Source organism: Chrysoperla carnea, chromosome 1 (genome assembly GCF_905475395.1).
Source record: "Chrysoperla carnea chromosome 1, inChrCarn1.1, whole genome shotgun sequence".
NCBI classification, from domain to species: domain Eukaryota; kingdom Metazoa; phylum Arthropoda; class Insecta; order Neuroptera; family Chrysopidae; genus Chrysoperla; species Chrysoperla carnea.
The window spans coordinates 93,298,977-93,313,426 of NC_058337.1; the positions used below are offsets into that span (position 1 = coordinate 93,298,977).

Below are 14,450 nucleotides of genomic sequence, written 5' to 3' on the forward strand. Positions count from 1 at the left end.
TAAAATAAAAAGTGACGCTGGATTTGGGGGAACATGGGGCGATCTCTGAGGTAGAGTCATATTATTTAATTCTTAATTAATTTATACATAAATACAATTTTTTTTTCTTCTAAAATTGAAAATTATTCTTTGTAACAAAGATTTTTATTCACAAACAAAAATTTTTAAATAAATGGACTTAGCCACTCAAATTTGAATTAAAATTAATTGTGGTAGTCCAAAATTTTGACGTGCATTCGAAATAATAGAAATGGCACGACGAGCCTCATTGTGTATAAGGACCACCTAAATGTGTCAAAATGTAATTTAGAATTTAAAAAAAAATTTATTTCGTCATGGTCAGGTGGATTTAGTATATAAAAATATATTTAATACTGACACGAATAATATGCCAATGGATTATTTTGATTTTGGATCAAGATTTTTATTTTTATTTGGATCTCCTGAACAGCTTGTCCGAATTTTTGTTTTGATTGTTGGTAAAAACGGCCAATAAAATTCGTCTTCAAGAGGTCAAAATATGATGTTTTAAAAAAAATTTGGAATGTTTATCAAAATACGCCCTTGAAAGATTATTCGCACCAGCGTAATTCGATTATGTACAATTAGTATTTTTTCACATCATGCCGTTCATAAACAGAGTTTTCACTATCGTAATCATCCAAACGTGGAACATAATACCGTACTCCAGCTGAATACAACACACCAAATTGTGGTACAGTTCGTTGATTTAAATCAGCTTGACGTGGTCTACCAAAATATTGTACAGTATTATATCGTGGCTGTGCTGGTGCAAAATGATCAGGGCCAAAAGTTTGTGGTCCACGATAGTTCAAACCAGCATTATTAGCTAATGTTGTTGTGGTTTGAACTGGAACAGTAGGGTTGGGCAATACAGCTGTATTTCCAAGCGGTTGACCTTCAGCACGATTCAAGCTACGTTGACTAATTATAGACGTTTTTGGTTGAGCACTTGTAGCATTTTTTTGTTGTGCCAATGCATTATATTGTGCAATCTTACGTAATGTTGCATAAGGTAATTGACGACCATATTTTTGGTCATATTCCGAACCGTAGTAGATTGAAACAGGAGCTTTCTCAAAACTAGCCCGAACTTTTTTACGGTATTGATATGGTAAATAGGGGTAATATTCTAATGGATTTGGTAAATCATTCTCAGTGATTTCAAATACTGGTGCTGGAATATGTTGAACAATAGATGCAGTTTGATGATTATCCACATAATAGGGTGTGGGTGTTGGCTTTGGTGGTTCAATGGGTCCAGGTCTGGTGTTATATGATACTCGAATTGTGTAACATTGTTGTATCACCAATGCAATTGTTAGAAATGATCCAATCTGAAACAATAAAAAAGGTTACGTTAAAATAATTATTTTTTGATTATGTTTAATTTCCTAATTACTCTTCTTCCTCATTGTAAAGAAAATTTTAAATTTTTTAATTATTATTTTTGTGAAACAATAGACAAAAATTTTGTTTAGTTTGTGTTTTTGTTGTTTTGTTTTATTTAACATAAACAATTGACTATTTAATTTGTTTAATGATTCAAAATGATACCTGTTTGAAACAATTTAATTAATTAATTTGGAAGTATTGTATAAAAGTTCTTTATGACTTTTTCTGGTTTTTTTTTTTTTGTTTTTATTTTATTTTCATAGTTTTTGTGAATAGTTAACAAAAAATTCACTACCCATGAATAAATAGTGTAATTATTTTTTGAAATAATTATGGGTATATATCTTTGAACTGAACTTTTTTATAGACATAAAAAAAATTTTATACAAAAAAAAATTTTAAAACAAGTGTAAGCTGTTCATTAAAAACTATTCTTATTAAAAAGGTTCAAATAAAAATCGACTTTAAGCATCGCGTCGTAAAGCAAAAAACATTTTTTTTGAGTTTTCGAATTACAAGCATTGGTGCATTGATTGCTTTTATACAAGCTTTTCACTTGTCCCGTTTAATTTCACCTGTCCCGTTGTCTGTCTGTAATCAAATCTTGCAAGTCAAATTTGATCCACTTCCCGGTTTTCGATTGAGGTGAAATTTTGCATGGACATTTAATTTGGATGAATGCATGTTAAGGTTGTGGCGTCCTGATTTTCCCATCCCTTCCACCATATTTGATATATACATTTTTTTAAGTCCTTAATTAATAATTTTAATAATAAATACTTTTTAAGGGAAAAGCTTTTACTGTACTAAAGAGTAGAAAATAATTTTATCTATGAGTCACTCATACTCGACTATTTGTAAAAGCTTGAGGCGCTTACTATCAAGAATGAATCTAAAAATTATTAGGCATGTGGAGTAGAAGAGGTGTTCTGATTCATTTTATATATTTTAAATTGAGCGAATTTTCGTACAATAAAAGCTTGCCCCTTAAAAAGTATTTTTTATTAAAAAAATTTTTACTTTCTTTCTTATCAACTAGTCCATTTTCACAAAATAAGCTTTCGAAAATGGATTTAAAAAATTATAACTTTTAAACTGTAAAGAATTTAAAAACAAAAAACCGTTCCTTTTTCCAAAATAAAAAACTTTTATTATAATGCTATGATGCTGAATCGATCAACGTAAACGTACATTATATGTCATATAATCTTGTTTTTGTATAACTTTCTTGTATTATTACATAATTATTATTATTAATTTGTGTTAACATATTAACCCATCTTTAATAAAATAAAATAAATATTAAAAACTAAAATAAAAAAGAAAGTTAAATGAAATTTGATTTGATTCTTTAAAAAAAAAAAACACATGAAATGTGTGTTGAAATATTTATGTGTGTTTGAATTTAAAAAATAAATATTTATTATTGACATTTAAATAATAATGATTATATTATATGATTTAGCACATGGGTAAATAATAACAATATTAAATAATAAATAAATTTTAATATTATTTATAATAATGATAATATATTAATATTAATATAAAATATAAACATAAATAATTTAATCTTTAATAATAATATTAAAGAAATGAGTAGTTCTTTTTATTTATATGTTTATTAAATATATTAAATTAAACAAAAAACATTATTATTAAACTAATCGACCAAAGTATATATTGTTCAGGATAATTATATAAAAAACACGCTAAGTAGATATTTAAAATAAATAAGTGAAGTATGTATGCTATGAATCTATATTGGATTCTATAAGAAATATATAGTTCCGAGGGTCCGGGTAGGTTTTTAGTAACTCTTAGTACAGAAATTAAAGAGATTGTTTTCAACATCCACAAATATTTTCACCCCTGTTTGATCTTTTTTATCTTCTTATAGTCATGGCTGGAGATTCACTCATATTTTCAAAATGAATTTATAGGTCTCAGCAGAATGATAGGTTAGATTATATTGGCTGTCCACGAAGGGCACAATTAGGCTATAGAGCCAATTGTGATACCATATATGTGTTTTACCACCACCTTTCCGCTGATAATTTCATTTATCAGCTCCTCAATTTCAGTGGCTGAGTGCACCTCCTTCATGCATATACCATGCACTACACCAGCCAATCACAACTATTAATTAAATTAATTTTGTTGCGACGGCGGGAATTAAACCCGCTACCCTAAGCATACCGCGGAAGGACTTGATTACGCTTAACCAACTAAGCTAATAGGGCGACCAGCAGGATGATAGATTTGCCTGAAATAATGATTACATATTCTAAACGTTTCTACATTTTTTATAAAACTACAATCATTGTGCTATTTTACTACTTAGATCAGTTTCATTAAAGGTTATCTTGAAAATTTTCCAAAATGGTGCCAATACAATGAATTCCCATTTACCAATTTGAATTGCTGAAAACGTACATATTTTCTATATTAAACATTTTCTACTATATTCATTTAGAGTTTTTATTCATTTTTTGTGCAAATAAAAATTAAATTTATGAGTAACTGTGTATTATTAACTTTATTATACCATGTATATATGAAATATACATAGTATATTATTGTACCATGTATATATGAAATATACATAGTATATTAAGTTTAGTCCCAAGTTTGTAACGCTTAAAAATAATGATGCTAGGAAAAAAATTTTATCATAGGTGTTCATAAAATCACCTAATTAGTCCATTTCCGGTTGTCCGTCCGCCCGTCCGTCTGTGGACACGATAACTCAAAAACGAAAAATGATATCGAGCTGAAATTTTTACAGCGTACTCAGGACGTAAAAAATGAGGTCAAGTTCGTAAATGAGCATCATAGGTCAATTGGGTCTTGGGTCCGTGGACCCATCTTATTAACCGTTAGAGATAGAACAAAAGTTTAAATGTAAAAAATGTTCTTTATCAAAAATTAAACAACTTTTGTTTGAAACATTTTTTCGTAAACATCACTGTTTACCCGTGAGGGCGCCAATAACGCTATAATTTTATAATAGGTACTATACTTGATTATCAGTTATGTATTTGTCACATGTATGTATGTGTTATGTGATAAAGAAATCAACACTGACTATGCATGGTATTTCAACAATTAACTCAGTTAATTGTTTGTTTTCACTTGTTTTATTATCAATCCACTCTTGTATGACAGCAGAGTAGGTACCATATAAGAGACGAGTAGGTACCATAAAACATTCGTTTCTGGGAACTGGATCAAACAAGTGAATATGTTTAATAAACTCACCCCATCGATAAAAAGAGGCTTCCAAAAATTAAGAAAAATATTATGTCATGTGAAAATTACAACATCCCACAATATTGTTTGGACGCAGATAGAAGCTTGAAACTAGAGATTATCAAATTGACCAACTCTTATATCATCGCTTTCTATTGTCAAGTTATCAACTGAAATTATACAAAATAAAATGCTAATCTTCAGTGTTTATTTTGACTACGGAATGTCACAAAATTGGTTCAAACCAAATAAACCAATTTTTTGTGTGATTAAAATAAAACAAATATACCGCAACTTGTTTCTTATTTTAGACATGTATGTACCGAATGTCAATTTTAATTTTAATAAATAAACATTGATTTGGAATTAAACTAAAATCAAAACCATAAATTTTATTTATTACGTGATTAGAATCACGTGAAATATTTATTTTACTTTTTGTAATCACTTTTAATCATTTATATATTTTTTTTTAATAAATCAATAAATCAATTATATTAATTAAATTAAGCAATAAATATAGAATTGTAAATATTCAATCATTAAGATTCAAATTTTATGCTTTAGTTTATATTTCAAACGCACGACCAAGATTGCGATTTGTATAAATACAAATATTCTTAATATTTATAAAGATATAATTAATTTATACATTTAAGATTTTTATCTCTATACGTATACGTAATGATAAAGAGATTATGTTTTTAACCTGAAAATTTGTTAAGAAGTTTTCAACGTATCGTTGCATTATAATGTCTTATGGCAAGACTACATTAATCTATTATTTTCGATTTGAAATTGAAGTAAAATCTTTTGTTCTTTTTTTAACAACGTTTAGTTTTGCTACATAAGTTCAGGGGCAAATTCAATTAAAACGTTAGCGACAAAGATCTCAATCCAAAATTTCATAGTTTTTTTGTTTGTTTATACCATGGAGATAGATGTTTATACTCTAGTCACGAATACATAAATAAAACTTACAATTAGTAATACTGAAATCACAAAAACATTTTTATAACTTTTAACGGTTTAAAATACTAATAAAATATAATTAATTATAATCTTCTCAGAAGTAGTATGTCGGAATTTTTTATTTAAATAAATATTCAGGCTAAAAATTTATTTTATCGTTGTACATTGTATATGGACAAAAATGGTTGTTATTATTCGTGATGTAGCATATAATTGATATGAGATTTCACGTCGCGTTCCAAGAAAATATTCGTGACAAAATAAATTATGACTTATTCTTATCGATATTAAAGCGAATATCCCAACAAATAATCACTCTAGTGGCTCTCTCGATTAAAAACGAAACTTATACAGGGTGTCCTATAATTTTCTGCAGAACTTTCGCTTCCTAAATAAGCTGAGAAAATAAATATCAAAATGTTCTGTGCCAAATTTGGATATGGGGCCTAATGTACGAGATAATTAACTGACTCTTATATTTATCAATTAATAAAAAAATAACCATCAAAATAAAATTTATTTAATAAAGCACTCCTTAAACAGAAGATGTGTTTTACCATAGCGTAAAGGAGTGACCTACATGCGATATTACTACAACAACAAAAATTTTTGAACAAAATCTTACATATCGTATCAACCTACAACTTCAACACAATATGCATAGTGAGGTTTGCCCGTGTACAAAATAGTTTGTGTACAAAACTTAATTTACAAAGAAAGGGAGTGTTATAAATCTTGGTTTTTATGAGTTAATTTGTATAATAATATAAGTAGCCTAATAAGGTTTTTTGTAGTAATCTTGCATTTAGTCACTGCTTCACGCTATGATAAAACATATCCTCTGTTTAAGTATTGTTTTATTGGATGAATTTTATTTTGATGAATATATATTTTATTAATTTAAGATTGGGTTAATTATCCCGTAAATAAGGCGTCAGATCAGGTAATACAAAATAATTAAGTATCAAATATTTAGTTAGCACAGTGTATATATATATAAGTGTATTAAATGTATCAAGTAATGTCTGGTAATCCAGACAACCATGACATTTAAATATATTATTTTTATAATATTAATGGATCTTTAAAATCATTATTTAAAAGCAAATTGTAGGTACATAATATAAAAGTTAATTTATTTACTTACTGCATGGAGCATTGGTATACACTTTTTGTTTTGGACAATATAAAAATAATCTCAGCTTTAGGGCTTTTAATATAAAATAAACAATTTTTATTTATTTAAAACAAAAACAATTACGATTTCTTAATGTTCTTTTATTTTTTGATTTCATTTTAATTAAACTTATAATAATATGTAATACTAAATTGTAATTATTATGAGTATATTTTTGATTAATGATTTTTGAATGGGCCACTTATAATATTGGTTAATCGTTTCTTATTATAAAATATAATTTATTTATTCAATATTGTACCTTGGCTAATAAGTTTTAAGAAGAGCATCTACATGTGCATTACATATTGTGCTTTTCTTCCAAGCACTCTCAACTGTGAAAAAAATATGCTTATACACCCAGAAAGAAAATCTATCGAAGAAATAAATTCACTAAAAACTATTGATAACTGACATAGAGGCGTGACTTAATTAATATGGCCGACTTTAGGTTGCAAGAGTTTTTTTAATAATTTTTAATTGATCCGCTAATGTAATTTGAATAAAATTAAGTAGTTAAGATGCATAAATATACGAAGTGCCCAAAAATAGAATATTCGTATAAGTATTAGTCAACATCAAAGTTTTAAATCTAATTTTTGTTTAGATAAAATTTATTGTTACACAAATGAAATAAATGATTATATTTTAGAATCATTAGAATCACAAGAACCAACCACCAGGCTTTGGATCTTGGAAAACTAAATTTCAAAATTACTGCCTATGGTATTGTATATTATGGCGGCAATTTCTTGGTTAATAAAGTTTGATTGTGTATTGTTAAATAACTCGTGAATTATGACGAAAAGTACGTTTTAGTACGTTAGTACGAAAAGTTTTTTGAAATAGCATGTACCATATATTATTATTGGTTGAAAATTTTTTTCACAGATAGGGCTACTCGATAGAAATTCTTATGGCAACTCTGCAACCATCGATAATTATTGAGCTCTTGAACTTGATTTTCGAAAATAACTGAACCGTCTAATAGTCAATTTTCAAAAAGAAGAAATCGTAAAAAACTTTTATAGGTACCTATATAGAAGTCATATGACGTTAACAATAGATTTTTTCATTTCCAGTTCAATTTTTTCTTTCAGATTCTAATTTTGCCTGGATTTTCCGAAGTCCTATTAAAAACAACATTGAATCCAAGCTTGCATATAAAGTAGAAACCAAAAAAAGATATTTTAGATTATAAAATTTTTTTAAATATTTAAAAATATATAATATTTAATGGTTTGATGAATTCATAAATTAATATTGAAATATACAACTCATCAAATAATATTTTAATTATCTAACTTTCATCCGTTAGTCAGAGTTCGAGTTAATTGGGTATTAACTTCTCAATCATCATTGATGTAATCCACCATTAGATACAAAATTATTCACGCAGCGTTTATACCCTTTTATGATTACTAGTTTATAAAAATAACCAGTTTATCAAAATGGACATCGATAAGTAGTTTAAAAAGTATTGTGTGAGCTCCACAAAACATCTCCATATGTAAAAATATTTACAAAAAGTGTGTAATATTTACACAGTGTAAGTATTAAGCATTCCCCGTATCACCCTTTTAAAAATGGATATATAAGCATAGGAACAGTTTTTTTTCACTTGGACAGGCTCAAATGATTGGTAATAATTAGTGCAGAGAGTATTTTCTATCCGAAAAAATATGAGATTAAAGTGTGCAATTTCTACCTATTAAGTTCTTTTTATACTTGATTTCTGCGGATCGTTTCAAATTTTTGGGACTGAAATAACCAGATTATAAACAGCTAGATAATCAGCGTTACAAGATCCGCGGCAATTATGTACCTTCGAAGTAGTCAGAGAAGATATATATATATATATTATATACATTTCGAAGAAGCCCATGACGGGAATCTCTTGATCTTGTTTTTAAAATTCTTAATAAAAGTGCTCAAATAAGAATGTTCAAGAAATTACATCTGGTCTGAATACCTCAAACTTTTCCTCAGTTGAAAAACCATTTAAATTTTTAGTGCATAAAATTTTCTACTTAGTATTTTTTTAATTAAATTTTTTTAAGCGATATTAGAACATAAAGATCCAATGAAAAAAATTGTCTTTCTTGTCTGTTTTATAAAAATATAGAGGTAAAAATAGTAGCAGGTACGGCCTTACCTAAGCAATTATGATATTCATGAAATAATTTAGATATTCACTTGTAAGTGCTACACATTATAATTTAATTTGATATAGAGCCATTATTATAATTTTGCGTAATCAATATTTGTTATTTTTTACAAATCTCTAAGTAAAGCAATAATTTCATAAAAGTAGGCCAATCATTAACTCTCATCAATTTTACTCTTATTTCGTTGTGTTTTATTTATTTTTTTTTATATTCTTCTTATTCTTATAAATATCGTGACTATTGTTATTAAAAATATAGAGTGCATCATATTTCGCATCTCATTACTCTTAAATATTGTAAAGTAAGGATACCAAAAGTACTCTCTGTATTGATAGGTATACACGAACGATAAATGTGCATTTAATAAATAAATTGAATATGAAATAAAAGAATACAAATGTATGACACAATCACGAATTTTATGTATTTTTTTCATGAAAAAGAACATTTTCAATACACTTTTAGTTTCAATGGAATTTAAAAATATTTATTGTTTGTAATATTTAGGATATTGTAGCAAAAGTTTATGTAATATCGCAGTAATGGATATATATTTCCATCCTTTTGAATATCTAGTGCAATGTTTGTTTAAATTATTTCCATCCGCTACGTCTTTATTTTAGCTGTCTTAAGAAAGAGTATCATGCTTTCGAAAACGTGCTCCATATGTGTGAATTTTTCACCTTTTATAACATTTCAAATTTTGTTAGTTAAAGCAAAACTTTAGTTAGTCTAGGGAATATTGTTTTTTCGATTTTTTTTTCTCTTAATCGTTTTAATCTTCCAGGTTTTTGTTTTCGAACTACCCCAATGTTGCCAATACACCTCTTTTAGGAATTTTATTCATGTGCCTTAAGTATACTTGTATATCAATATTTATACTGCAATTACTCTTTTATTAAAATCCGTCGCCTTATTTTGACCAGAAACATAAAAAGAATGAATAATAATAAATCAATAAATTATTAAAAAGTATAATTTAAAACAAAATCGCTTTAATAACCATATAGGTAGTAGTTTTTTAGCGAAGAATGAAATCGAAGAAAACTATTTTATACATAAGAAAATTATAAACGACAAGAAAAATGAGGTGATGAGAAGCTCCCCGTCGACTAAAAATGTACAACATAGATGACTACTATCTTTCTTTTAAAGATCAGTTAGGATTTGTGATTTATATTATTATGAAAAGATTATGTAGGTATTATGAAACCACTGATTACCGAATCAAAAGCAAGTTTTTTTGGTTTGTTATTCATTCGTTTATGTTATTACATTTAGAAAATATCTTTTTATTCTAAATGCCGTGTAAACTAAGTTTTTTTTTTATAATAGTTTAAAAAAACTAAAAAACACACTTTTGTAGCAAGTTGTAGAAACTAAAATGTAGAAAATAATTTCTTTAAATTAAAAAAAAAATCACTTTATCTTAAAGAAGCGTAGCGTATTATTTATCAAAAATTCAGTATAAAATATGGTGGGAGCGCAAATAAATGTATATATTTTCAGATATGGAAATCGTTAATTCTGAAAATCCTGAGGATAATTAAAATTAAATAATTGTATTATCATCGGTCCTTAATAAGTATGCCAAATTTCGAGTTAGTACGACGTTTTGAAAGGGATCAAAATCATGTTCAAAGTTTCCGTTACATACTAACATACTATCTACGTATGAAGCTAATAAAAGTATGTTTAATTTGAAATAAAGTAACATTATTGTGATAATTTTTACTCAGTTTGAGCTACAATCATTTAGATACCAAGTTTTCCTCGCTCGACACTAATATTTAAAACATTCTTCACATCAAATGCAAAACTTAAATTTTTTTATTTCCAAATGTACCTTATCTTACTATATTTAAATAAAAATATTTTTATTTTTATTTACACTTTTTTGCCGAATTCAATTGAACTTTATTTGATTTTTACGCTTCATTGAAACGAAACAGCTATGTAATATAATAAGCTAAAAACACACTCCTATATCATGTGCAAAAATTACTCGCTTTTTGTGTTTTTAGCAATCATAGGCCTTTAAGTTTTTTTCATATTATTCATTTGCTTATCTTTCATCATGCTCCCCCGTCTTTTTCATTGGCTAGCGACGCCCTTGATTATATTATATAAATAGATTTATCAGATAAAATGTGATTATTCGTCAATACTGTTTTATCTTCCTTTAAAATGATAAAGCAGAATTTAAAATTAATTTAAGCAATAAAAACCTGTCAAAACAACAACTCAAGTATTTCTTTTTTTTTAAATGTTAGGTATTTAGGAAATTTTTATCTCTAAATATCTAATGCACTTTATTAATTTTTAAAGATGAATGCTGTTAATATAGCTTGTAATTAAAGAGAGTAAAAAAAAAAAAACTAATTAAAATTAATGTATTAATTTGTAACAATAATGATTGATTATCATTTTACAATAAATGTCATATTTCAAGGACTTAATTCTATAATAAGAAATGGACTAAAAAACTTGAAAGCCAATCAAATAACTGCATAATATCATCAAAATGCTAAAATGTTCCAAACGGTTTTTATGTATAATGTACAGTTTACAAAGTGTTACATCCCTGGAACATGAATATAATCTCACGAGTAAGATAATATAACATTAGTGCTAACCTTCCTTCATCAATGAAAATTATAACATACGTGAATGAAAAATACGTATATCAAAGGATGAATTGTCATTTCAGATTACTATGAATGTCCAGTGGAGACGTTGGGTCCCCACGTCGTTACATGGTTTAAACTTCAAAAAGGAAAACTTTAATAACTTTCTCGGTAATAGACCCATTTCAAGACTAGTACTTAATATATAAAGAGTTTTTAAGAATGATATAACTTAATTAAAATGGAACGCTTTTTCCCGCAAGAATAATTTCAAATTGTTGAGGTTACCTTAAAAGTATCTTTATAAAAATTTAAGGTATCTTTAAAAAATTAAAGGTATCTTTATAAAAACTATAGCTAGCAATGCATGTAACTTATGGTGATGTCCAACTATATAGGTTTAACTTGTAAAGATCTATATATGTTTAACTTATAAGGATCCGCCTTGGTTAAGGGTTAGGTTAACAATAATTAACGCTTTTGACTTAGAAAATAAACTATTTACGTTATTTCAGAAGTAAAATTGAAACTGCTTCTTACCACGGCTGCGAACGATGTTTCCCGAAACAAGAATATAGTATTCATAAATTAATGAATTATCTATATGTGCCTATTCATAAATTTCGTGAATAGGAGTAATGACTAAATTCTTTTTATCATTTCAAGTGAACAATTCTCACTGGATGATCAGAAAAGTGAAGTTGGTTTTTGAAAATCTTTAGTAATATGCAACATATGAATGTTAAAAGTTTATAATTAAACAAAGAGGAAGATATTGCTTAGTGACGTCATTGTACAATATTACCCATAGAGATTACTAATAAAATTTTGTTTCGCTAAAAGGTGATGGGCAACAATCTTTGAATGCTTATAACTTCTCCGTTTTTTAAACAATTTTAATTTCACTTTCAAATTTTGTTATTGTATCAAATCTAGTTTTACATTTTTTAGTTTAGTTACATTTTGTGGTAGTATGGCAAATTCGGCATCAGGCAATTGTATTCAAAGACTTGAGTTTGCTTTTAAAAAACTTATATATATTATTTTTAAACTTCTCATCTACCCATTATTCTTAAAATATAGATTATTACTAGTCTCATACATTCATGATCAGTTTCAATTGGTTTTTTGAGTTATCGCGATGGGGCATGTTCAGACATTTGTAGAAATACACTATGGAAATGATGACTAAAATTTTTTTTAAGATTAATTTTATTAGATTAAGAATCGTTCTTTACTTAAATACAACAATAATTATTGTTTTGATTGAAAACTAAAACCTTGGCTTAAACACTAAATAAATGTTTTTAGTATTTTTCTAGGAAATGAATTATCTTTTAACTCTTTTTAAAATTTACATGCAAAATGTTCAACAAAATCTACTCATCACTCACTTTACCGATATTAATTTTTTTTTCAATTCACCATTCAATATATTTTGTAATAAGAAGTTTCGCTTTTAATTTCATTATTCCATGGTATAAACAAAAATATATTTTATAAAAATATAGCAATACAAAATCGTTTTTTATTTAACATTGGATGAATAGATGTTATTTTGATAAATAAACTTGAACTAATTTAATATGTTAAAGAGTTGTTAACATATAAATATAAAAAAATACAACAGAGTTCAAAATCTCAACGATTACATCATTCAATTTTTTTTGTTAGCACGATTTTTGTAAGTATGTACTGTCAGTCGTAAATGAACCTCGCACATGTAACATTGTATTGTTACATTGTGAGCAGAACATTCTTAAACTATTCGTTTCGGAATTAAAACCGTTAAAAAAAACCCAGAACGAGTTTCCAATTTTCTATAAAATTAATCTTTTTACGTATTTTTACATAAATGAAGATAATTTTTTATTAAAGGAGTAGATATCTATCTATCATTTTAATATGCAGCGTGTCTACTTAAGTTGGCTCCATATGGGAAATGTTTTTATTTTGACGTTTTTGGAAAAATAGTTAATCTTTATAAAAATCTCTGATTTTGAAAATATAACATTCAGCTATTCACTTTTGACATCGAATGTACAGGATGTCCACAAATGTAAGAAGTTCGATAGAAATGTTAATGGTCTTTTAAAAATGTAGACCATTTAAAAAGGATTGTAAGAGAAACGATTCCAGAAATCACTCCCGAGATATGTAGAATTGATGAACGTTTGGTTTTACCTCCTAACCAGCAAACTAATCAGTACGATAACGTGCGATAAGGAACAAAGTTCCAAAAATTATATCAATAAGTTAAAAACTTGCGAATCATTAGGGCTTCTTCAAAACATCACACCCAAAATCTAATAAATTTATTTTTATTTTCATGTAAATCATTATTCATTTTATTACGTAACTAATTGAAATTTAAACATCATTATTATATTATATCGTTAATTATGTGATAAATTAACTATGACTTATATTATTTTGATGTGGTAATCAAGTTATTCTAATACAAGTTGATTTGATTTGAAATCGTTTTAACCGCAAAAATCATCTATATATGGTTACTATCTACTTAAATTATAATATTTAAAGTCAATAATTTGAAATTGTTTTTAAAATTTGCACACTTTTTACCGAAACAATTTTGAATGTAAGTAATAATGTACAAATTATTTACTGCACCTTTTTATCAATTATTATTATTACAAGCAAGTAAAAAAATTGCATCTATGGTCTTTTAGTTTTCTAGTATTCGTTTCATATAATTTGTTTTCAATTACATAACATTATTATCAAATAATCGTTTAGTATAAAGCAGGCATGGGCGAGTTATTTTAAGTCGAAGTAACCATTGTTATAACTTTATTGTGTGTCATAAGCTTTATT

General features: G+C 26.6%; 1 protein-coding gene across 1 annotated transcript in view; it reads right to left on the reverse strand.

Annotated features, from left to right (window-relative positions):
• Positions 1 to 170: 170 nt before the first annotated feature.
• Positions 171 to 14,450, reverse strand: part of LOC123304745 — a 28,279-nt gene continuing 13,999 nt past the window's right edge. The window contains exon 2 of the mRNA XM_044886383.1: positions 171 to 1,358. Within this exon, the coding sequence (XP_044742318.1) occupies positions 606 to 1,358 (753 nt within the window). The 3' untranslated portion in view covers positions 171 to 605. The remainder of the gene's footprint in view (positions 1,359 to 14,450) is intronic.